General features: G+C 51.2%; 1 protein-coding gene across 3 annotated transcripts in view; it reads left to right on the forward strand.

Moving 5' to 3' along the window:
- Positions 1-26,077, forward strand: part of LOC106592156 (neuroligin-3) — a 558,014-nt gene that overhangs the window by 246,634 nt on the left and 285,303 nt on the right. The window contains exon 4 of one of the 3 annotated variants that reach the window (XM_045724151.1): positions 3,904-3,963. The exons of the other annotated variants lie outside the window; for them this stretch is intronic. Within the exon in view, the coding sequence (XP_045580107.1) occupies positions 3,904-3,963 (60 nt within the window). The remainder of the gene's footprint in view (positions 1-3,903; positions 3,964-26,077) is intronic. 3 annotated transcript variants of the gene reach the window in all.

Raw genomic sequence — 26,077 nt, forward strand, 5'->3', positions numbered from 1 at the left:
CCCTCACTGTAGTACACTACTTTTGACCAGATAACAATGCCAATAGGGTGTAATTTGGGATGCTTACAATTTGTCATGGTCAGCTTGTGACTCTAGTTAGCACTCTAGCCTCAGGAACTGTCCCAAATTGCCACCTGTTCCCTTTTTAGTGCACTAAAAGTAATTGACTATATATAGGGGATAGGGTGTAATTCGGGAAGCTAGCCTCAGCCTAAGCCAGTAGCCACCTCATTAACTCTGACTTGAGATGCAAGACACAGCTTAGGCAGGAAACAACCATTCACAGCCCCCTGCTGCCGCGTCTCTTCTCCTCTGACACACACACACACACACACACACACACACACACACACACACACACACACACACACACACACACACACACACACACACACTGCTTCAACAGTCAACCCAAGGCTCAATATCTCTGTTATATCCTTTATTTAGTCCAACCTGGAGAAGAGAGGAGACAGACAGACGGGCGGACGGACAGACAGACAGTAACTAAGAGATGGAAAGCCCTGCTGGGGACTCAGTAGTCTCAGTTGTAACATATTAGTCATTTTACTGGTTGTCTTCTTTGATCGTAAAATATATGTGGAATGAAGCTTCATGTCGTTAATGTGTACCAGTGATGTTATACTGGCCGTTATCAGACGGATTCTGTTTAGCTTCTATACCCCAGAGTTGGTATATATAATCTATGCCCCAAATGGCAGCCTATTCCCTAAGTAGTGCACTTCTTCTGATCAGAGCCCAATGTGCCTGGTCAAAAGTAGTGCACTATGAAGGGAATAGGGTTCCATTTGGGACACAGATATGCTCTTCCTGTCCACCCTGTTGTCCTCAGGCTGTCTCTCTTTACAGAGAGTGAACAAGGCAGCTTTTACTGTGGTTGTATCACAAATGGCACACTATTCCCTATGTAGTGCACTACTTTTGACCAGAGTCCTATAAGGGGAATAAGGTGCACTTCAGGATTCACCCATAGACCTTCCTGTTCATCCTGTTGTCCTCAGGCTAAGAGAGAGAGAGACAGCGAGAGAGAGAGTCATAGAGAGAGAGAGAGAGAGACAGACAGAGAGAGAGTCATAGAGCGAGAGAGAGACAGACAGAGAGAGACACGGAAAGAGAGAGAGACAGACAAGATGGAGGTCTTTTATTTGGTGTTATTTTGTGGTGAGGTGAGGCAGTGTGGGTTTTGACTATCCTTTACATTGTGGATAACAGGCTGCTTAACCTTTAAGATGCATTCTCCATCATTCTCTCTAATGTGTCCTTTCCAAAGTGCTTCTTAACCTCTAGACTACACACACACACACACACACACACACACACGCACGCACGCAGTCACACACACACACACACACACACACACACACACACACACACGCACGCACGCACGCACGCACGCACGCACGCACGCGCACGCACGCACTCACACACACACACACACACACACACACACACACACACACACACACACACACACACACACACACACACACACACACACACACACACACACACACACACAGAGGAAGAGAGAGAGAGAAATAATGAAAGAATAAAGAGGAGCGACCGGACAGAGACAGATACCGGCTGTCTGGAAGGTAGAGAGACAGTAACAGGCTGTCTGGAAGGTAGAGAGACAGTAACAGGCTGTCTGGAAGGTAGAGAGACAGTAGCAGGCTGTCTGGAGGGTAGAGAGACAGTAACAGGCTGTCTGGAAGGTAGAGAGACAGTAACAGGCTGTCTGGAAGGTAGAGAGACAGTAACAGGCTGTCTGGAAGGGGGAGAGACAGTAACAGGCTGTCTGGAAGGTAGAGAGACAGTAACAGGCTGTCTGGAAGGTAGAGAGACAGTAACAGGCTGTCTGGAAGGTAGAGAGACAGTAACAGGCTGTCTGGAAGGTAGAGAAACAGTAACAGGCTGTCTGGAAGGTAGAGAGACAGTAACAGGCTGTCTGGAAGGGAGAGAGACAGTAACAGGCTGTCTGGAAGGTAAAGAGACAGTAACAGGCTGTCTGGAAGGGAGAGAAACAGTAACAGGCTTTCTGGAAGGTAGAGAGACAGTAACAGGCTGTCTGGAAGGTAGAGAAACAGTAACAGGCTTTCTGGAAGGTAGAGAGACAGTAACAGGCTGTCTGGAAGGGAGAGACTCAGTAACAGGCTGTCTGGAAGGGAGAGAGACAGTAACAGGCTGTCTGGAAGGGAGAGAGACAGTAACAGGCTGTCTGGAAGGAAAAGAGACAGTAACAGGCTTTCTGGAAGGTAGAGAGACAGTAACAGGCTTTCTGGAAGGGAGAGACTCAGTAACAAGCTGTCTGGAAGGTAGAGAGACAGTAACAGGCTGTCTGGAAGGGGGAGAGACAGTAACAGGCTGTCTGGAAGGTAGAGAGACAGTAACAGGCTGTCTGGAAGGGAGAGAGACAGTAACAGGCTGTCTGGAAGGGAGAGAGACAGTAACAGGCTGTCTGGAAGGGAGAGAAACAGTAACAGGCTGTCTGGAAGGGGGAGAGACAGTAACAGGCTGTCTGGAAGGTAGAGAGACAGTAACAGGCTGTCTGGAAGGGAGAGAGACAGTAACAGGCTGTCTGGAAGGGAGAGACTCAGTAACAGGCTGTCTGGAAGGTAGAGAGACAGTAACAGGCTGTCTGGAAGGGAGAGAGACAGTAACAGGCTGTCTGGAAGGTAGAGAGACAGTAACAGGCTGTCTGGAAGGGAGAGAGACAGTAACAGGCTGTCTCAATGGGAACCTGATAGGTTAGAAAAATGGCCACTTGAGGGTTGGTAGAGTGAATATAAGCATTCTAAATTGTCAGAGACTGCAACATTTCACATTTCACTAAGTCCCCTTCCACACTCTGACCTTTCTCATATTTAACTCTGAGACCCATCTATTATCAGTGAACCTTTCCTCTGCAGGAAGGGGAATGTAGTTAACATTCAGAGAGTTCTATTGACTGAACTGTAGATTCAGAGATTCAGTCTGTGGAGTCTACATGTAGAGGAGGAAGAGCGTGTGTCACTGTGTGTGTGGCAGAATGGTCTAGAACGTGAATGCAGATGCATGCTGGCTCATACACACATACAGTAGTCCCAGACAGTCCTGCTGCATAGAATAAGGCATATTATGGTTCGAACACGACACACACACACGCACACACACACACGCACGCACACACACACGCACACACACGCACACACGCACGCACGCACGCGCACACACACACATATAGTCAGTCAGGCACCACGACAACAGGATAGGAAGTGACAGTGTTTCCTTGGTGGCACCTGCCACCCATTTAATATCTGTCTGTAACACTATCACTCACTAGTACATACAGATATACACCTACCTACACCTGTGGCTCTCTGTCTAAGCATTGACGATTCATAGCACATCTGCTAAACAAGTGTTGTTTGGTTTCATCAAAGTAGAATTCAATCCAACGTTCTGATTTAATAGTGCCAGTGAAACCAGTGGTGTATGACTCTGTGCCATAGTGCCAGTGAAACCAGTGGTGTATGACTCTGTGCCATAGTGCCAGTGAAACCAGTGGTGTATGACTCTGTGCCATAGTGCCAGTGAAACCAGTGGTGTATGACTCTATGCCAGTCCACCCTCAATAACAGTGTTGTTACATAAAGAGTATTTAAAAAAATCTGATATCAGATCTGTTGTGTATTTATTTTCATATCTAAAGTAAAACATATCATTCTTGAGTTACCAGAGATCAGTAAAAACCTTGGTTCTGTAAACAATCACTGTTTCTTGTTATCTAACCTGACTGTAAATAATGTAGTGTATTGTAGCTCCTCTTCCCTCCTCTCTGTCTTGACAAACATGCTATTTTGAATTTCTTGTGCTTCTCTGTGTCTCTCCCTGCTTTGTTAATAGGGGCACATGCCAAAAAACAGCCCGAGGATTTATCGGATAACGATGGTGACGAAGACGAAGGTATTTTCCTTGGTGACCACAAGATGGTGCATGGTTTATTCAGTCGTAGTAAAATACATCATTATGGTCTTATTTGGTTGATTTATAGTCAAGCATTTTTACAGTTATGAATACAACCAACCATCAACCAATTCATTATCATCATGCACTTTAGTTCTGCATCACATTTAAGTAAATTCTGTTATAAAGTGAGTGTGTGTGTGCCTGCGTGCGTGTGTGAGCGTGTGTGTGTGTGCAATTGTCTGCAGTATTTTTCTCAAGTCAGAATATGTTCCTTCATGTTGAATTTCAGTTGGCACAAAGAATCTTACTCTGCTGAAAGTCTTGTTCAGACAGCAGCTGAGTAAAAGGACCAGCCTCCATCTGAACCAGCTGAACGTCCTCCTGTAGCGAGGCTGACGGTGTAACGGGGGCAGTAGAGTAGCTGTGGAGCTGAACGTCCTCCTGTAGCGAGGCTGACGGTGTAACGGGGGCAGTAGAGTAGCTGTGGAGCTGAACGTCCTCCTGTAGAGAGGCTGACGGTGTAACGGGGGCAGTAGAGTAGCTGTGGAGCTGAACGTCCTCCTGTAGCGAGGCTGACGGTGTAACGGGGGCAGTAGAGTAGCTGTGGAGCTGAACGTCCTCCTGTAGAGAGGCTGACGGTGTAACGGGGGCAGTAGAGTAGCTGTGGAGCTGAACGTCCTCCTGTAGAGAGGCTGACGGTGTAACGGGGGCAGTAGAGTAGCTGTGGAGCTGAACGTCCTCCTGTAGAGAGGCTGACGGTGTAACGGGGGCAGTAGAGTAGCTGTGGAGCTGAACGTCCTCCTGTAGAGAGGCTGACGGTGTAACGGGGGCAGTAGAGTAGCTGTGGAGCTGAACGTCCTCCTGTAGAGAGGCTGACGGTGTAACGGGGGCAGTAGAGTAGCTGTGGAGCTGAACGTCCTCCTGTAGAGAGGCTGACGGTGTAACGGGGGCAGTAGAGTAGCTGTGGAGCTGAACGTCCTCCTGTAGCGAGGCTGACGGTGTAACGGGGGCAGTAGAGTAGCTGTGGAGCTGAACGTCCTCCTGTAGAGAGGCTGACGGTGTAACGGGGGCAGTAGAGTAGCTGTGGAGCTGAACGTCCTCCTGTAGAGAGGCTGACGGTGTAACGGGGGCAGTAGAGTAGCTGTGGAGCTGAACGTCCTCCTGTAGCGAGGCTGACGGTGTAACGGGGGCAGTAGAGTAGCTGTGGAGCTGAACGTCCTCCTGTAGAGAGGCTGACGGTGTAACGGGGGCAGTAGAGTAGCTGTGGAGCTGAACGTCCTCCTGTAGCGAGGCTGACGGTGTAACGGGGGCAGTAGAGTAGCTGTGGAGCTGAACGTCCTCCTGTAGAGAGGCTGACGGTGTAACGGGGGCAGTAGAGTAGCTGTGGAGCTGAACGTCCTCCTGTAGAGAGGCTGACGGTGTAACGGGGGCAGTAGAGTAGCTGTGGAGCTGAACGTCCTCCTGTAGAGAGGCTGACGGTGTAACGGGGTGCAGTAGAGTAGCTGTGGAGCTGAACGTCCTCCTGTAGCGAGGCTGACGGTGTAACGGGGGCAGTAGAGTAGCTGTGGAGCTGAACGTCCTCCTGTAGAGAGGCTGACGGTGTAACGGGGGCAGTAGAGTAGCTGTGGAGCTGAACGTCCTCCTGTAGAGAGGCTGACGGTGTAACGGGGGCAGTAGAGTAGCTGTGGAGCTGAACGTCCTCCTGTAGAGAGGCTGACGGTGTAACGGGGGCAGTAGAGTAGCTGTGGAGCTGAACGTCCTCCTGTAGAGAGGCTGACGGTGTAACGGGGGCAGTAGAGTAGCTGTGGAGCTGAACGTCCTCCTGTAGCGAGGCTGACGGTGTAACGGGGGCAGTAGAGTAGCTGTGGAGCTGAACGTCCTCCTGTAGAGAGGCTGACGGTGTAACGGGGGCAGTAGAGTAGCTGTGGAGCTGAACGTCCTCCTGTAGCGAGGCTGACGGTGTAACGGGGGCAGTAGAGTAGCTGTGGAGCTGAACGTCCTCCTGTAGAGAGGCTGACGGTGTAACGGGGGCAGTAGAGTAGCTGTGGAGCTGAACGTCCTCCTGTAGAGAGGCTGACGGTGTAACGGGGGCAGTAGAGTAGCTGTGGAGCTGAACGTCCTCCTGTAGAGAGGCTGACGGTGTAACGGGGGCAGTAGAGTAGCTGTGGAGCTGAACGTCCTCCTGTAGCTAGGCTGACGGTGTAACGGGGGCAGTAGAGTAGCTGTGGAGCTGAACGTCCTCCTGTAGAGAGGCTGACGGTGTAACGGGGGCAGTAGAGTAGCTGTGGAGCTGAACGTCCTCCTGTAGAGAGGCTGACGGTGTAACGGGGGCAGTAGAGTAGCTGTGGAGCTGAACGTCCTCTTGTAGAGAGGCTGACGGTGTAACGGGGGCAGTAGAGTAGCTGTGGAGCTGAACGTCCTCCTGTAGAGAGGCTGACGGTGTAACGGGGGCAGTAGAGTAGCTGTGGAGCTGAACGTCCTCAGGCGTACTGTTAGCTGTGATAATGACATGGTAGTGAATGTTAATCAGCGGTATGACACACACACACATGCACACACACTGAAACGCACACACACACACATACACTCCAACACACAGACACAGACACACACTGTGATAACAGCCTGTTAACCAGGCCTGCCAACAGAAGGAGTGGTCTCTACAGATGGTCATACAATCAACAAACTATCTGTTGATAAGTGTCTGCTTGCTAACGTTACGGTTAGTGTTAGGGTTAGAATAAGAGTTAGGATAAGGGTTAAGGTTAGGGTTAGGATAAGGGTTAAGGTTAGGGTTAGGATAAGGGTTAAGGTTAGGATAAGGGTTATGTTTAGGGCTAGGATAAGGGTTAAGGTTAGGGCTTGGGTTAGGGTTAAGGTTAGGGCTAGAATAAGGGTTAAGTTTAGGGCTAGGATAAGGGTTAAGGTTAGGGCTTGGGTTAGGGTTAAGGTTAGGGCTAGGATAAGGGTTAAGGTTAGTGCTAGGATAAGGATTAAGGTTAGGGCTTGGGTTAGGTTTAAGGTTAGGGCTAGGATAAGGGCTAGGATAAGGGTTAAGGTTAGGGCTTGGGTTAGGGTTAAGGTTAGGGCTAGGATAAGGGTTAAGGTTAGGGCTTGGGTTAGGGTTAAGGTTAGGGCTAGGATAAGGGTTAAGGTTAGGGCTAGGATAAGGGCTAGGATAAGGGTTAAGGTTAGGGCTTGGGTTAGGGTTAAGGTTAGGGCTAGGATAAGGGTTAAGGTTAGTGCTAGGATAAGGATTAAGGTTAGGGCTTGGGTTAGGGTTAAGGTTAGGGCTAGGATAAGGGCTAGGATAAGGGTTAAGGTTAGGGCCTGGGTTAGGGTTAAGGTTAGGGCTAGGATAAGGGTTAAGGTTAGGGCTTGGGTTAGGGTTAAGGTTAGGGCTAGGATAAGGGTTAAGGTTAGGGCTAGGATAAGGGCTAGGATAAGGGTTAAGGTTAGGGCTTGGGTTAGGGTTAAGGTTAGGGCTAGGATAAGGGTTAAGGTTAGGGCTAGGATAAGGGCTAGGATAAGGGTTAAGGTTAGGGCTAGGATAAGGGCTAGGATAAGGGTTAAGGTTAGGGCTTGGGTTAGGGTTAAGGTTAGGGCTAGGATAAGGGTTAAGGTTAGGGCTTGGGTTCGGGATAATAGTTAGTTGAAATGTTACTGATAGTCTGTAGATAGTCTGTAGTGTATCTTCAGACGGAATATCCAAATAAAGTTTTACCGAAAGAGAGAGGGAAGAGAGGGAGGAGAGGGAGGAGAGGGAGGAGAGGGGGATCAGGAGTTCTTGTGAAGAGGATTAAGAAGGAGAGAGGGAACAACAGAAGAGAGAGAAAAAAATGTGAAGTTTCTGCACAGCAATCTCATTTAACTTTCCATTTTTATCTTGGGATATTCTCGGCTCAGCGTGGATCTTCAGATTAGGAGTAAGAGATGATTTACTATGGCGACAGAAAATGCTTCAGTCCCCAAATATAAACCAAACCCATGTTGAGGTTGATGACGTTGTCGTTGTTATTGTTGTTGTTGTTGTTGTTATTGTTGTTGCTGCTGTTGTTGTTGTTGTTCCTGCCTTGTGTTCCCACGGTGAGGGCTTGAATAGGTGATGCATACAGGATGTTAGCGATCTGGGTAAAGCCCCTGCTTAAATGGGGTGTGTGTGTTAGGTGCGTGTGTTTGTGTTTGTGCGTATACACGTGCATGTGTGTGTACTGTATGCTTTCTTGTGTTTTCATTCACAGGCTGTTTGTGTTTTGGTGTTGAGATAGTCATTACAGGACAAAGGCATATGGATCCTGTAGTGTTGATGTAGTGAATACGGATATGGATACGTTAGTTGCCAGGAGTAAAGGAAAGACCTCATTCTATGTAGACTTTCCTTAAATCCATCATGATATAACCCGATCCTGTTCTGAGTACTACTGCTCACTTCCAACACACTGTCCTGAGTACTACTGCTCACTACCAACACACTGCCCTGAGTACTACTGCTCACTGCCAACACACCGTCCTGAGTACTACTGCTCACTACCAACACACTGCCCTGAGTACTACTGCTCACTGCCAACACACTGTCCTGAGTACTACTGCTCACTACCAACACACTGCCCTGAGTACTACTGCTCACTACCAACACACTGCCCTGAGTACTACTGCTCACTGCCAACACACTGTCCTGAGTACTACTGCTCACTACCAACACACTGCCCTGAGTACTACTGCTCACTGCCAACACACTGTCCTGAGTACTACTGCTCACTACTAACACACTGTCCTGAGTACTACTGCTCACTACCAACACACTGTCCTGAGTACTACTGCTCGCTACCAACACACTGTCCTGAGTACTACTGCTCATTACCAACACACTGTCCTGAGTACTACTGCTCACTGCCAACACACTGTCCTGAGTACTACTGCTCACTACCAACACACTGTCCTGAGTACTACTGCTCACTACCAACACACTGTCCTGAGTACTACTGCTCACTACCAACACACTGTCCTGAGTACTACTGCTCACTACCAACACACTGTCCTGAGTACTACTGCTCACTACCAACACACTGTCCTGAGTACTACTGCTCACTACCAACACACTGCCCTGAGTACTACTGCTCACTACCAACACACTGTCCTGAGTACTACTGCTCACTACCAACACACTGTCCTGAGTACTACTGCTCACTACCAACACACTGTCCTGAGTACTACTGCTCACTACCAACACACTGTCCTGAGTACTACTGCTCACTACCAACACACTGTCCTGAGTACTACTGCTCACTACCAACACACTGCCCTGAGTACTACTGCTCACTGCCAACACACCGTCCTGAGTACTACTGCTCACTACCAACACACTGCCCTGAGTACTACTGCTCACTGCCAACACACTGTCCTGAGTACTACTGCTCACTACCAACACACTGCCCTGAGTACTACTGCTCACTACCAACACACTGCCCTGAGTACTACTGCTCACTGCCAACACACTGTCCTGAGTACTACTGCTCACTACCAACACACTGCCCTGAGTACTACTGCTCACTGCCAACACACTGTCCTGAGTACTACTGCTCACTACTAACACACTGTCCTGAGTACTACTGCTCACTACCAACACACTGTCCTGAGTACTACTGCTCGCTACCAACACACTGTCCTGAGTACTACTGCTCATTACCAACACACTGTCCTGAGTACTACTGCTCACTGCCAACACACTGTCCTGAGTACTACTGCTCACTACCAACACACTGTCCTGAGTACTACTGCTCACTACCAACACACTGTCCTGAGTACTACTGCTCACTACCAACACACTGTCCTGAGTACTACTGCTCACTACCAACACACTGTCCTGAGTACTACTGCTCACTACCAACACACTGTCCTGAGTACTACTGCTCACTACCAACACACTGCCCTGAGTACTACTGCTCACTACCAACACACTGTCCTGAGTACTACTGCTCACTACCAACACACTGTCCTGAGTACTACTGCTCACTACCAACACACTGTCCTGAGTACTACTGCTCACTACCAACACACTGCCCTGAGTAATACTGCTCACTACCAACACACTGTCCTGAGTACTACTGCTCACTACCAACACACTGCCCTGAGTAATACTGCTCACTACCAACACACTGTCCTGAGTACTACTGCTCATTACCAACACACTGTCCTGAGTATTACTGCTCACTACCAACACTCTGCCCTGAGTAATACTGCTCACTACCAACACCCTGTCCTGAGTACTACTGCTCATTACCAACACACTGTCCTGAGTATTACTGCTCACTACCAACACTCTGCCCTGAGTAATACTGCTCACTACCAACACCCTGTCCTGAGTACTACTGCTCATTACCAACACACTGTCCTGAGTATTACTGCTCACTACCAACACTCTGTCCTGAGTATTACTGCTCACTACCTATGTTGGGTTTTAAGTCCAGCACTGGTTATCTGGCCCCAGGATGTTTAAGTGGCCAAATCCCCCCCCCCCACACATGACGGCCAAAGGGATCCGCACTTGTTAGCGATTCTGAATGGCGATTACACACACGCATACATGCAGACGCATATGCACACACACACACACACACACACACACACACACACACACACACACACACACACACACACACACACACACAAAAAAACACAGTCGGGCCATAGATGGACGGAGGGTAATTTGGCTTCAGATGCAACGTGTCGCCCCGGGCTTGACTGGAGAAACACCTGCGTGTCAGAGCAGTGTCATGACAACGCTTCCTGCTCTCGGATCAAGGCCTGTGTGTGTGTGTGTGTGTGTGTGTGTGTGTGTGTGTGTGTGTGTGTGTGTGTGTGTGTGTGTGTGTGTGTGTGTGTGTGTGTGTGTGTGTGTGTGTGTGTGTGTGTGTGTGTGTGTGTGCATATGCGTCTGCATGTATGCGTGTGTGTAATCGCCATTCAGAATCGCTAACAAGTGCGGATCCCTTTGGCCGTCATCTCTTTGCATGCTAGCCGTCTTTCTCGCTCTCTCTCTTTCTCTCTTTCTCTCTCTCTCTCTTTCTCTGAGCTGAGCAGAGCTGTTGTGCTAAACTAGCCTTGTTTAAAATGTGACAAGTCTATTCTTCATCGAGCGAAACTAATGCTATTTACTGTGCATCACTGTTGAGGCAACAACAATAAACAACACAGTGAGAGGGAGCTGGATCTCTGCTGCACCACGGTAGTGTGGCTAATGCCTGTGTGTGTGTGTGTGTGTGTGTGTGTGTGTGTGTGTGTGTGTGTGTGTGTGTGTGTGTGTGTGTGTGTGTGTGTGTGTGTGTGTGTGTGTGTGTGTGTGTGTGTGTGTGTGTGTGTGTGTGTGTGTGTGTGTGACAGAGCCGCCCATCAATAGCTTAACATGATTCAGAGGACGGCTCTTTGTTCATGTTGAATATGTCTTCATTGAAGTGGAACAGACCTGGAACTTAACTACGCTCCTCACAGAGATGGAGACCTAGCTAGCAGACAATAGCTACACAGAGAGATGTAGACCTAGCTAGCAGATAATAGCTACACAGAGAGATGGAGACCTAGCTAGCAGACAATAACTACACAGAGAGATGTAGACCTAGCTAGCAGACAATAGCTACACAGAGAGATGTAGACCTAGCTAGCAGACAATAGCTACACAGAGAGATGGAGACCTAGCTAGCAGACAATAACTACACAGAGAGATGTAGACCTAGCTAGCAGACAATAACTACACAGAGAGATGTAGACCTAGCTAGCAGACAATAGCTACACAGAGAGATGGAGACCTAGCTAGCAGACAATAGCTACACAGAGAGATGGAGACCTAGCTAGCAGACAATAGCTACACAGAGAGATGTAGACCTAGCTAGCAGACAATAGCTACACAGAGAGATGTAGACCTAGCTAGCAGACAATAGCTACACAGAGAGATGTAGACCTAGCTAGCAGACAATAGCTACACAGAGAGATGGAGACCTAGCTAGCAGACAATAACTACACAGAGAGATGTAGACCTAGCTAGCAGACAATAGCTACACAGAGAGATGTAGACCTTGCTAGCAGACAATAGCTACACAGAGAAGAGAAGGCTAACTGATAGCTCCCCTAACACAGCAATAGAGGACAGTGTTAGCAAACAGCACAGAGCTCGCTATGCTAGCTGTGGAGAGGACAGTGTTAGCTCAACTCATTCTCTACCAATGTGTAGCACCCACATCTAATAAAAATAGAGCATATAATGTACGTTTGGGTTTGACCCAGTTTTCACACATGGACATTTTTATAATGGTTGCTAATTCTTTTTTGGTTCTGAAGAGCTGTCTGTTTGCCTGGATGCTGTCTGTCTCCCCTCCGTCTTTAAGTCAACTCAGCTCTCTGTCTGCCAGCTCTCTGTCTCCCTCCATCAGTCAGTCTTCTACGCCCTCTGGCCATTGTTAGTCTGTCTCCATTGGCAGTATATCTGTCTATCTGTTTGTCTGACTTTTCAGTCCATTAATCTGTCTGCAGTCTGTCTGTCATCCGTTTATTTCTCCCTCTAGCTAAACCATATTTCCGCCATTCATTCCTTTAGGCCTCAGCCAGGCTATCTCATCAGGGCTTGCAATATCCCTCACTCCTTTAGGCCTCAGCCAGGCTATCTCAACAGGGCTTGCTATATCCCTCACTCCTTTAGGCCTCAGCCAGGCTATCTCAACAGGGCTTGCAATATCCCTCACTCCTTTAGGCCTCAGCCAGGCTATCTCAACAGGGCTTGCTATATCCCTCACTCTCTTAGGCCTCAGCCAGGCTATCTCAATAGGGCTTGCTATATCCACTCACTTTCTTAGGCCTCAGCCAGGCTATCTCAACAGGACTTGCTATATCCCTCACTCCTTTAGGCCTCAGCAGGCTATCTCAACAGGGCTTGCTATATCCCTCACTCTCTTAGGCCTCAGCCAGGCTATCTCATCAGGGCTTGCTATATCCACTCACTCCTTTAGGCCTCAGCCAGGCTATCTCAATAGGGCTTGCTATATCCCTCACTCCTTTAAGCCTCAGCCAGGCTATCTCAACAGGGCTTGCTATATCCCTCACTCCTTTAGGCCTGGTGTTGGTGTTGACATGGAAAGTAAAGGGGATGTATTGTGTCTGGTGTTGAGGGAGCACTTGCCTCTCTCTCTCTCTCTCTCTCTCTCTCTCTCTCTCTCTCTCGCTCTCTCTCTCTCTTTCTCTCTCTCTCTTTCTCGCTCTCTCTCTCTCTTTTGCTCTCTCTCTCTCTCTCTCTTTCTCTCTCTCTTTCTCTTTCTCTCTCTCTCTCTCTCTCCCTCTCTGTCTCTTTCTCTCTCTCTCTCTGCTGAGTGTTTCTGACTTGGATTTCCAGATTCTGGAGATCTAATCAAGGAGAAGAGCACAGAGACCACCCCCGCCCTCCTACACACACAGAGACCACCCCCACCCTCCCACACACAAACAGAGACCACCCCCACCCTCCCACACACACACACAGAGACCACCCCCGCCCTCCCACACACACAGAGACCACCCCCACCCTCCCACACACAAACAGAGACCACCCCCACCCTCCCACACACACACACAGAGACCACCCCGCCCTCCCACACACACAGAGACCACCCCGCCCTCCCACACACACACACAGAGACCACCCCCGCCCTCCCACACACATACACAGAGACCACCCCCGCCCTCCCACACACACACACAGAGACCACCCCCACCCTCCCACACACACACACACAGAGACCACCCCCCCACACACACACACAGAGACCACCCCCACCCTCCCACACACACAGAGACCACCCCCGCCCCCACACACACACACACACACACCCCGCCCTCCCACACACACAGATACCACCCCCGCCCTCCCACACATACACACAGAGACCACCCCGCCCTCCCACACACACAGAGACCACCCCGCCCTCCCACACACACAGAGACCACCCCCGCCTCCCACACACACACACAGAGACCACCCCGCCCCTTCCATACACACAGAGACCACCCCGCCCTCCCACACACAGATACCACCCCCGCCCTCCCACACACACGCAGAGACCACCCCCGCCCTCCCACACACACACACACACAGAGACCACCCCCGCCTCCCACACACACACACAGAGACCAGCCCCGCCCTCCCACACACACAGAGACCACCCCGCCCTCCCACACACACAGAGACCACCCCCGCCCTCCCACACACACAGAGACCACCCCCGCCCTCCCACACACGCAGAGATCAGCCCCGCCCTCCCACACACACACACAGAGACCACCCCCGCCCTCCCACACACACACACAGAGACCACCCCCGCCCTCCCACACACACAGAGACCACCCCGCCCTCCCACACACACAGAGACCACCCCGCCCTCCCACACACACAGAGACCACCCCCGCCCTCCCACACACACACGCAGAGACCACCCCCGCCCTCCCACACACACACACAGAGACCACCCCGCCCTCCTACACACACAGAGACCACCCCCGCCTCCCACACACACAGAGACCACCCCCGCCTCCCACACACACACACAGAGACCACACCCGCCCTCCCACACACACACACAGAGACCACACCCGCCCTCCCACACACACGCGCAGAGACCAGCCCCGCCCTCCCACACACACACACAGAGACCACCCCCGTCCTCCCACACACACACACAGAGACCACCCCGCCCTCCCACACACGCAGAGACCAGCCCCGCCCTCCCACACACACACACAGAGACCACCCCCGCCCTCCCACACACACAGAGACCAGCCCCGCCCTCCCACACACACAGAGACCAGCCCCGCCCTCCCACACACACACACAGAGACCACCCCCGCCCTCCCACACACACACACAGAGACCACCCCGCCCTCCCACACACACAGAGACCACCCCGCCCTCCCACACACACACACAGAGACCAGCCCCGCCCTCCCACACACACAGAGACCAGCCCCGCCCTCCCACACACACACACAGAGACCACCCCGCCCTCCCACACACACACGCAGAGACCAGCCCCGCCTCCCACACACACACACAGAGACCACCCCCGCCCTCCCACACACACACACAGAGACCAGCCCCGCCCTCCCACACACACACACAGAGACCACCCCCACCCTCCCACACACACACACACAGAGACCACCCCCCCACACACACACACAGAGACCACCCCCACCCTCCCACACACACAGAGACCACCCCGCCCCCCACACACACACACACAGAGACCACCCCCCACACACACACACAGAGACCACCCCCACCCTCCCACACACACAGAGACCACCCCGCCCCCACACACACACACACACACACACACCCCGCCCTCCCACACACACACACAGAGACCACCCCGCCTCCCACACACACAGAGACCACCCCCGCCCTCCCACACACACAGAGACCACCCCCGCCTCCCACACACACACACAGAGACCACCCCCGCCCTTCCATACACACAGAGACCACCCCCGCCCTCCCACACACAGATACCACCCCGCCTCCCACACACACGCAGAGACCACCCCCGCCTCCCACACACACACACACACAGAGACCACCCCGCCCTCCCACACACACACACAGAGACCAGCCCCGCCCTCCCACACACACAGAGACCACCCCGCCCTCCCACACACACAGAGACCACCCCGCCCTCCCACACACACAGAGACCACCCCGCCCTCCCACACACGCAGAGATCAGCCCCGCCCTCCCACACACACACACAGAGACCACCCCGCCCTCCCACACACACACACAGAGACCACCCCGCCCTCCCACACACACAGAGACCACCCCCGCCCTCCCACACACACAGAGACCACCCCGCCCTCCCACACACACAGAGACCACCCCCGCCCTCCCACACACACACGCAGAGACCACCCCCGCCTCCCACACACACACACAGAGACCACCCCCGCCCTCCTACACACACAGAGACCACCCCGCCCTCCCACACACACAGAGACCACCCCCGCCCTCCCACACACACACACAGAGACCACACCCGCCCTCCCACACACACACACAGAGACCACCCCTGCCCTCCCACACACACACACAGAGACCACCCCCGCCCTCCCACACGCGCAGAGACCAGCCCCGCCCTCCCACACACACACACAGAGACCACCCCCGCCCTCCCACACACGCAGAGACCAGCCCCGCCCTCCCACACACACACACAGAGACCACCCCCGCCCTCCCACACACACAGAGACCAGCCCCGCCCTCCCACACACACAGAGACCACCCCGCCCTCCCACACACACAGAGACCACCCCCGCCCTCCCACACACACAGAGACCAGCCCCGCCCTCCCACACACGCAGAGACCAGCCCCGCCCTCCCACACACACACACAGAGACCACCCCGCCCTCCCACACACGCAGAGACCAGCCCCGCCCTCCCACACACACACACAGAGACCACCCCCGCCTCCCACACACACACACAGAGACCACCCCGCCCTCCCACACACACAGAGACCAGCCCCGCCCTCCCACACACACAGAGACCACCCCGCCCTCCCACACACGCAGAGACCACCCCCGCCCTCCCTCCCACACACACACACAGACACCACCCCGCCCTCCCACACACGCAGAGACCACCCCGCCCTCCCACACACACAGAGACCACCCCGCCCTCCCACACACACAGAGACCACCCCCGCCCTTCCACACACACAGAGACCACCCCCGCCTCCCACACACACACGCAGAGACCACCCCCGCCCTCCCACACACGCAGAGACCACCCCCGCCCTCCCACACACACACACACAGAGACCACCCCCGCCTCCCACACACACACGCAGAGACCACCCCCGCCCTCCCACACACGCAGAGACCACCCCGCCCTCCCACACACACACACACAGAGACCACCCCCGCCCTCCCTCCCACACACACAGAGACCACCCCTGCCCTCCCACACACACAGAGACCACCCCGCCCTCCCACACATACACACAGAGACCACCCCCGCCCTCCCACACACACAGAGACCACCCCCGCCCTCCCACACACACAGAGACCACCCCGCCCTCCCACACACACACACAGAGACCACCCCCGCCTCCCACACACACACACAGAGACCACCCCCGCCCTCCCACACACACACACAGAGACCACCCCGCCCTCCCACACACACACACAGAGACCACCCCCGCCCTCCCACACACACACACAGAGACCACCCCGCCCTCCCACACACACAGAGACCACCCCCGCCCTCCCACACACACAGAGACCACCCCCGCCTCCCACACACACACACAGAGACCACCCCCGCCCTCCCACACACACAGAGACCACCCTCGCCCTCCCACACACACAGAGACCACCCCCGCCCATTCCATACACACAGCCACCCTCTCCATCTCCCCAGCTCCTGGGCCAGAGATCTGAGCTCCACCTGTGTTGGGATTAACTCCACCATCCAGCCCTCACTGCATCCCTTCTCCAACACAGCAGCAGTCTGACACACACACACACACACACACACACACACACACACACACACACACACACACACACACACACACACACACACACACACACGGCCTCCCCCTCCCTGCCCCAACACTATCCCATTCTCTCTGATGTATTAGTCAAGAGGAATTATGCCTCTTGAAGCCCAGAGATATTTGGAACGGGACTGTTTAGCCCCTTTCCAAGATTAGGATCACAGCTGTAATAGCTGATCTCTTACAAAGGATGAAAGGCTGCTGTTTCTGCTTCTGCTTTCCTTTATAGCCTTCAATGGCGTAGAACATGCTAATGCTGCAGTATAAACTGAAGAATGGGACGTAACATGTATGAGGGGAGGCTAGTGGTGAACCGTGGAATACACACGTGTAACATGAGACTAACCCGCCTGGGTTTTGAGTCTACTTCTAAGACGATTTCTTTACACATTAGGTTAAAGGGTTAGCCTTTAGCTCAGGGGCCTAACAACTGTCTCAGGGTCTTCGTGTGAATGACAGAACCTCAGCAGTAGACTGTAACCTATAGAGATCTAGCTGAGTTGTTGTTCACAGGGCTGAGAGGAGGGTCTGGGTTATAGACTGAGAGGAGGGTCTGGGTTATACACTGAGAGGAGGGTCGGGGTTATAGACTGAGAGGAGGGTCTGGGTTATAGACTGAGAGGTGGGTCTGGGTTATAGACTGAGAGGAGGGTCTGGGTTATAGACTGAGAGGAGGGTCTGGGTTATAGACAGAGATGAGGGTCTGGGTTATAGACTGAGAGATGAGGGTCTGGGTTATACACTGAGAGGAGGGTCTGGGATATAGACTGAGAGGAGGGTCTGGGTTATAGACTGAGAGGAGGGTCTGGGTTATAGACTGAGAGGAGGTCTGGGTTATAGACTGAGAGGAGGGTCTGGGTTATACACTGACAGGAGGGTCGGGGTTATAGACTGAGAGGAGGGTCTGGGTTATAGACTGAGAGGTGGGTCTGGGTTATAGACTGAGAGGAGGGTCTGGGTTATAGACTGAGAGGAGGGTCTGGGTTATAGACAGAGATGAGGGTCTGGGTTATAGACTGAGAGATGAGGGTCTGGGTTATACACTGAGAGTAGGGTCTGGGATATAGACTGAGAGGAGGGTCTGGGTTATAGACTGAGAGGAGGGTCTGGGTTATAGACTGAGAGGAGGTCTGGGTTATAGACTGAGAGGAGGGTCTGGGTTATAGATTGAGAGGAGGGTCTGGGTTATAGACTGAGAGGAGGGTCTGGGTTATAGACTGAGAGGAGGGTCTGGGTTATACACTGAGAGGAGGGTCTGGGTTATAGACTGAGAGGAGGGTCTGGGTTATACACTGAGAGGAGGGTCTAGGTTATAGACTGAGAGGAGGGTCTGGGTTATAGACTGAGAGGAGGGTCTGGGTTATACACTGAGAGGAGTGTCTGGGTTATAGACTGAGAGGAGGGTCTAGGTTATAGACTGAGAGGAGGGTCTGGGTTATAGACTGAGAGGAGGGTCTGGGTTATAGACTGGGAGGAAGGTCTGGGTTATAGACTGAGAGGAGGGTCTGGGTTATAGACTGAGAGGAGGGTCTAGGTTATAGACTGAGAGGAGGGTCTGGGTTATAGACTGAGAGGAGGGTCTGGGTTATAGACTGAGAGGAGGGTCTGGTTTATAGACTGAGAGGAGGGTCTGGGTTATAGACTGAGAGGAGGGTCTGGGTTATAGACTGAGAGGAGGGTCTGGGTTATAGATTGAGAGGAGGGTCTGGGTTATAGACTGAGAGGAGGGTCTGGGTTATAGACTGAGAGGAGGGTCTGGGATATAGACTGAGAGGAGGGTCTGGGTTATAGACTGAGAGGAGGGTCTGGGTTATAGACTGAGAGGAGGTCTGGGTTATAGACTGAGAGGAGGGTCTGGGTTATAGACTGAGAGGAGGGTCTGGGTTATAGACTGAGAGGAGGTCTGGGTTATAGACTGAGAGGAGGGTCTGGGTTATAGACTGAGAGGAGGGTCTGGGTTATAGACTGAGAGGAGGGACTGGGTTATAGACTGAGAGGAGGTCTGGGTTATAGACTGAGAGGAGGGTCTGGGTTATAGACTGAGAGGAGGGTCTGGGTTATAGACTGAGAGGAGGGTCTGGGTTATAGATTGAGAGGAGGGTCTGGGTTATAGACTGAGAGGAGGGTCTGGGTTATAGACTGAGAGGAGGGTCTGGGTTATAGACTGAGAGGAGGGTCTGGGTTATAGACTGAGAGGAGGGTCTGGGTTATAGATTGAGAGGAGGGTCTGGGTTATAGACTGAGAGGAGGGTCTGGGTTATAGACTGAGAGGAGGGTCTGGGTTATAGATTGAGAGGAGGGTCTGGGTTATAGACTGAGAGGAGGGTCTGGGTTATAGACTGAGAGGAGGGTCTGGGTTATAGACTGAGAGGAGGGTCTGGGTTATAGACTGAGAGGAGGGTCTGGGTTATAGACTGAGAGGAGGGTCTGGGTTATAGACTGAGAGGAGGGTCTGGGTTATAGACTGAGAGGAGGGTCTGGGTTATAGACTGAGAGGAGGGTCTGGGTTATAGACTGAGAGGAGGGTCTGGGTTATAGACTGAGAGGAGGGTCTGGGTTATAGACTGAGAGGAGGGTCTGGGTTATAGACTGAGAGGAGGGTCTGGGTTATAGATTGAGAGGAGGGTCTGGGTTATAGATTGAGAGGAGGGTCTGGGTTATAGACTGAGAGGAGGGTCTGGGTTATAGACTGAGAGGAGGGTCTGGGTTATAGACTGAGAGGAGGGTCTGGGTTATAGACTGAGAGGAGGGTCTGGGATATAGACTGAGAGGAGGGTCTGGGATATAGACTGAGAGGAGGGTCTGGGTTATAGATTGAGAGGAGGGTCTGGGTTATAGATTGAGAGGAGGGTCTGGGTTATAGACTGAGAGGAGGGTCTGGGTTATAGACTGAGAGGAGGGTCTGGGTTATAGACTGAGAGGAGGGTCTGGGTTATAGACTGAGAGGAGGGTCTGGGATATAGACTGAGAGGAGGGTCTGGGTTATAGACTGAGAGGAGGGTCTGGGTTATAGACTGAGAGGAGGTTCTCTTTCTTTATTCTCTCTGTTTCTTTTCTTCCCTTTTCACTCTTTCTCTCTCACACACTACTTTCTCCCTCTCTCTCTACCTATCTCTCTCTTTAAATTCTGCCATTTTCTTTTTCTCTCGATCTATTCCTCCCTCCATTCCCCCCTGTCTCTCCTGCTGCCCTCTCCCATCCAGGGGCCTGGCTTCACAGAGAACATCAAAGGCTGTGTCTGTGGCGTTAGCTACACCCTCTTTAATGCATAAACACACCGGCTGGGATTCTGGGCTGAAGGATAGCACCTTGGTCACCCTCTCTCAAAGGTCATTCAAACCGTCAGGTTTCCAGTTGAGATGTCAAGATCGGGGGAATAGGCTTGCAGAGACAGCCATGAACACACACACATCGAAACACAGATGGACATACATGCACACTATGCTGAATTCCTTACAGATTCATCTCATAGTCACTTTAGAAATGAAAATAAATTATAAGATGGACAGATAATGTAAAAATGCATCCATCCATCTGTTATGCAAAATACAAATGACTGTATCAGTATGTTTAAAAGCTAATCTTAGAGAGGGCTGTGTAACTGAGATGTTGAAAAACCTCTGAAGGAGCAAGGTGCTACTCTCTCCATCTCTCCTCTCCATTTCTCCTCTCCTCCCATCTCTCCCTCCATCTCTCCTCCCCTCCCATCTCTCCTCTCCCCTCCATCTCTCCTCTCCTCCCATCTCTCCATCTCTCCTCTCCTCCCATCTCTCATCTCTCCTCTCCTCCCATCTCTCCTCTCCCCTCCACCTCTCATCTCCTCCCATCTCTCCCTCCATCTCTCCTCTCCCCCCATCTCTCCCTCCCTCCATCTCTCCTCTCCTCCCATCTCTCCCTCCATCTCTCCTCTCCTCCCATATCCCATAGAACCAAGGTCTGCCCATGGCCATACAGAGATAGAACCAAGGTCTGCCCATGGCCATACAGAGATAGAACCAAGGTCTGCCCATGGCCATACAGAGATAGAACCAAGGTCTGACTATGGCCATACAGAGATAGAACCAAGGTCTGACTATGGCCATACAGAGATAGAACCAAGGTCTGACTATGGCCATACAGAGATAGAACCAAGGTCTGACTATGGCCATACAGAGAGAGAACCAAGGTCTGCCCATGGCCATACAGAGATAGAACCAAGGTCTGACTATGGCCATACAGAGATAGAACCAAGGTCTGACTATGGCCATACAGAGAGAGAACCAAGGTCTGACTATGGCCATACAGAGATAGAACCAAGGTCTGACTATGGCCATACAGAGATAGAACCAAGGTCTGACTATGGCCATACAGAGATAGAACCAAGGTCTGACTATGGCCATACAGAGATAGTCATTAGTTGAAGATGTGGTTGTTGGGGATGGAGATGGAGTAAGGTTTTCAATTCAAAGTAACAGAGTTGACAAAGCAGGCATATTGAATTATATGTCAACTAGAAGTCAAAGTAACAGAGTTGACATAGCAGGCATATTGAAGTGTAAGTCAGTCAGAAGTTAAAGTAACAGAGTTGACATAGCAGGTGTATTGAAGTGTAAGTCAGTCAGAAGTTAAAGTAACAGAGTTGACATAGCAGGCATATTGAAGTGTAAGTCAGTCAGAAGTCAAAGTAACAGAGTTGACATAGCAGGTGTATTGAAGTGTAAGTCAGTCAGAAGTCAAAGTAACAGAGTTGACATAGCAGGCATATTGAAGTGTAAGTCAGTCAGAAGTCAAAGTAACAGAGTTGACATAGCAGGCATATTGAAGTGTAAGTCAGTCAGAAGTCAAAGTAACAGAGTTGACATAGCAGGTGTATTGAAGTGTAAGTCAGTCAGAAGTCAAAGTAACAGAGTTGACATAGCAGGCATATTGAAGTGTAAGTCAGTCAGAAGTCAAAGTAACAGAGTTGACATAGCAGGCATATTGAAGTGTAAGTCAGTCAGAAGTCAAAGTAACAGAGTTGACATAGCAGGTGTATTGAAGTGTAAGTCAGTCAGAAGTCAAAGTAACAGAGTTGACATAGCAGGTGTATTGAAGTGTAAGTCAGTCAGAAGCCAAAGTAACAGAGTTGACATAGCAGGCATATTGAAGTGTAAGTCAGTCAGAAGTCAAAGTAACAGAGTTGACATAGCAGGTGTATTGAAGTGTAAGTCAGTCAGAAGCCAAAGTAACAGAGTTGACATAGCAGGCATATTGAAGTGTAAGTCAGTCAGAAGTCAAAGTAACAGAGTTGACATAGCAGGTGTATTGAAGTGTAAGTCAGTCAGAAGTCAAAGTAACAGAGTTGACATAGCAGGTGTATTGAAGTGTAAGTCAGTCTGACCCTTAAAGACAACATGTACAGTAATATGTCCCAGTACACCAGGCCACCATCATGCCACATCCCTACCCTCACTACTACATTACTGATCCCCACTGACTGACACACTGAGGATTGCACACAGCCTACAACGCTGATCTCCACTGACACTTACCATGTTTTAGTGAGTGGAGCCAAAGTGTATGTCTCGGATACTTATCTCTCCTCTCTCTTTGTCTGTCCCCACTCTGGAGTGACAGAGCTGGGGCCTTGGCTTTACATTTATGACTGTCACTGACTGGGTCCTTCCTGTGTGTGTGTGTGTGAGTGAAGGAGGAGGGTGTGTGCGTGCGTGCGTGCGTGCGTGCGTGCGTGCGAGCGAGCGAGCGAGCGAGTGAGCGAGTGAGTGAGTGAGTGAGTGAGTGAGTGAGTGAGTGAGTGAGTGAGTGAGTGAGTGAGTGAGTGAGTGAGTGAGTGAGTGAGTGAGTGAGTGAGGATGGGTGTTAGTGTGTGAGGATGGGTGTTAGTGTGTGAGGATGGGTGTTAGTGTGTGAGAGAGAGAGTGTGTGAGAGAGAGAGTGTGTGAGAGAGAGAGTGAGTGAGAGTGTGTGTGTGTGAGAGAGAGAGCGAGAGAGAGCGAGACAGAGAGAGTGTTAGAGAGAGAGAGAGTGTGTGTGTGAAAGAGAGAGAGAGCGAGACAGAGAGAGTGTGAGAGAGAGGGAGAGAGAGACAGAGAGAGAGAGAGAGAGAGAGAGAGAGAGAGAGAGAGAGAGAGAGAGAGAGAGAGAGAGAGAGACAGAGAGAGTGTGAGAGAGAGAGAGAGAGGGAGAGAGAGAGAGTGAGAGTGTGTGTGAGAGAGAGAGAGAGAGAGAGAGAGAGAGAGACAGTGAGAGTGTGAGAGAGAGAGAGAGAGGTCCCGTCCGGCCAGGCCTCCTACTGAGTGTCTCTGACATATACTCAAAGACTCACCCTGCCCTGAGTTCCATTGACACACACACACACCCAGACACACACACACACACTCCAATCACTAGATGGCCAGTGTGCTGGGATGAACCTGTGAGAGGATGTGAAAGACCTGACGTGTTAAAAGGCTATACTATCTACATGTCTCTGTGTTACTGTGATCTATGTGGGGGAGTATCCCCTCTCCTCCCTCTCTTCCCTCAGTCCCGTCCCTCCATTTGTCATCTGTCTCTGTAGGATGTTATTATCTCCTCTGCCCTCTCTGTAGGGTGTTATTATCTCCTCTGCCCTCTCTGTAGGGTGTTATTATCTCCTTTGCCCTCTCTGTAGGGCATTGCTATCTCCTCTGCTCTCTGTCTCTGTGGGATGGTATTATCTCGTCTGCCCTCTCTGTAGGGTGTTATTATCTCCTCTGCCCTCTGTCTCTGTAGGGTGTTATTATCTCCTCTGCCCTCTCTGTAGGATGTTATTATGTCCTCTACCCTCTCTGTAGGGTGTTATTATCTCCTCTGCCCCCTCTGTAGGATGTTGTTATCTCCTGGGTCCACTCTGTAGGATGTTATTATCTCATCTGTCCTCTGACTCTGTAGGATGTTAATATCTCCTCTACTCTCTCTGCAGGATGTTATTATCTCCTCTGCCCTCTCTGTAGGGTGTTATTCTCTCCACTGCCCTCTCTGTAGGATGCTATTATGTCCTATGTCCTCTGTCTCTGTAGGGTGTTATTATCTCCTCTGCCCTCTCTGTAGGGCGTTGTTATCTCCTCTGCCCTCTGTCTCTGTGGGAAGTTATTATCTCGTCTGCCCTCTCTGTAGGGTGTTATTACCTCCATCGCCCTCTGTCTCTGTAGGGTGTTATTATCTCCTCTGCCCTCTCTGTTGGATGTTATTATCTCTTCTGCCCTCTCTGTAGTGTGTTATTATCTCCTCTGTCTCTGTAGGATGTTATTATCTCCTCTGGCCTCTCTGTAGGATGTTATTATCTCCTCTGCCCTCTCTGTAGGGTTTTATTATCTCCTCTGCACTCTCTGTAGGATGTTATTATCTCCTATGTCCTCTGTCTCTGTAGGATGTTATTACCTCCTCTGCCCTCTGTCTCTGTATGATGTTATTATCTCCTCTGCCCTCTGTCTAGGATGTTATTATCTCCTCTTCCCTCTGTCTCTGTAGGATGTTTTTATCTCCTCTGCCCTCTGTCTCTGTATGATGTTATTATCTCCTCTGCCCTCTGTCTCTGTAGGATGTTATTATCTCATCTGCCCTTTCTGTAGGATGTTATTATCTCCTCTGCCCTCTCGCTCTCTGTAGGGTGTTATTATCTCCTCTCCCCTCTCTCTCTGTAGGGTGTTATTCTTTCCTCTGCCCTCTCTGTCTGTAGGATGTTATTATCTCCTCTGCCCTCTGTCTCTGTATGATGTTATTATCTGCTCTGCCCTCTGTCTCTGTAGGATGTTATTATCTCATCTGCCCTCTGTCTCCGTAGGAAGTTATTATCTCCTCTGCCCTTTCTCTCTGTAAGGTGGTGTTATTTCCTCTGCCCTCTGTCTCCGTAGGATGTAATTATCTCCTCTACCCTCCCTGTATGGTGTTATTATCTCCTCTGCCCTCTCTCTCTGTAGGGTGTTATTATCTCATCTGCCCTCTGTCTCTGTAGGAAGTTATTATCTCCTCTGCCCTCTCTCTCTGTAAGGTGGTGTTATTTTCTCTGCCCTCTGTCTCTGTAGGATGTAATTATCTCCTCTGCCCTTCCTGTATGGTGTTATTATCTCCTCTGCCCTCTCTTTCTCTCTTTTGGATGTTATTATCTCCTCTGCCCTCTCTCTCTGTGGGATGTTATTATCTCCTCTGCCCTCTGTCTCTGTAGGACATTATTATCTACTCTGCACTCTGTCTCTGTAGGATGTCATTATCTCCTCTGCCCTCTGTCTCTGTATGATGTTATTATCTCCTCTGCCCTCTGTCTCTGTAGGATGTTATTATCTCCTCTGCCCTCCCTGTATGGTGTTATTATCTCCTCTGCCCTCTCGCTCTGTTGGATGTTATTATCTCCTCTGCCCCCTCTCTCTGTAGGATGTTATTATCTCCTTTGCCCTCTGTCTCAGTAGGGTGTTATTATCTCCTCTGCCCTCTGTCTCTGTAGGGTGTTATTATCTCCTCTGCCCTTTCTGTAGGATGTTATTATCTCCTCTGCCCTCTCGCTCTCTGTAGGGTGTTATTATCTCCTCTGCCCTCTCTC

The sequence above is a fragment of the Salmo salar genome, chromosome ssa09 (genome assembly GCF_905237065.1).
Source record: "Salmo salar chromosome ssa09, Ssal_v3.1, whole genome shotgun sequence".
NCBI classification, from domain to species: Eukaryota; Metazoa; Chordata; class Actinopteri; order Salmoniformes; family Salmonidae; genus Salmo; species Salmo salar.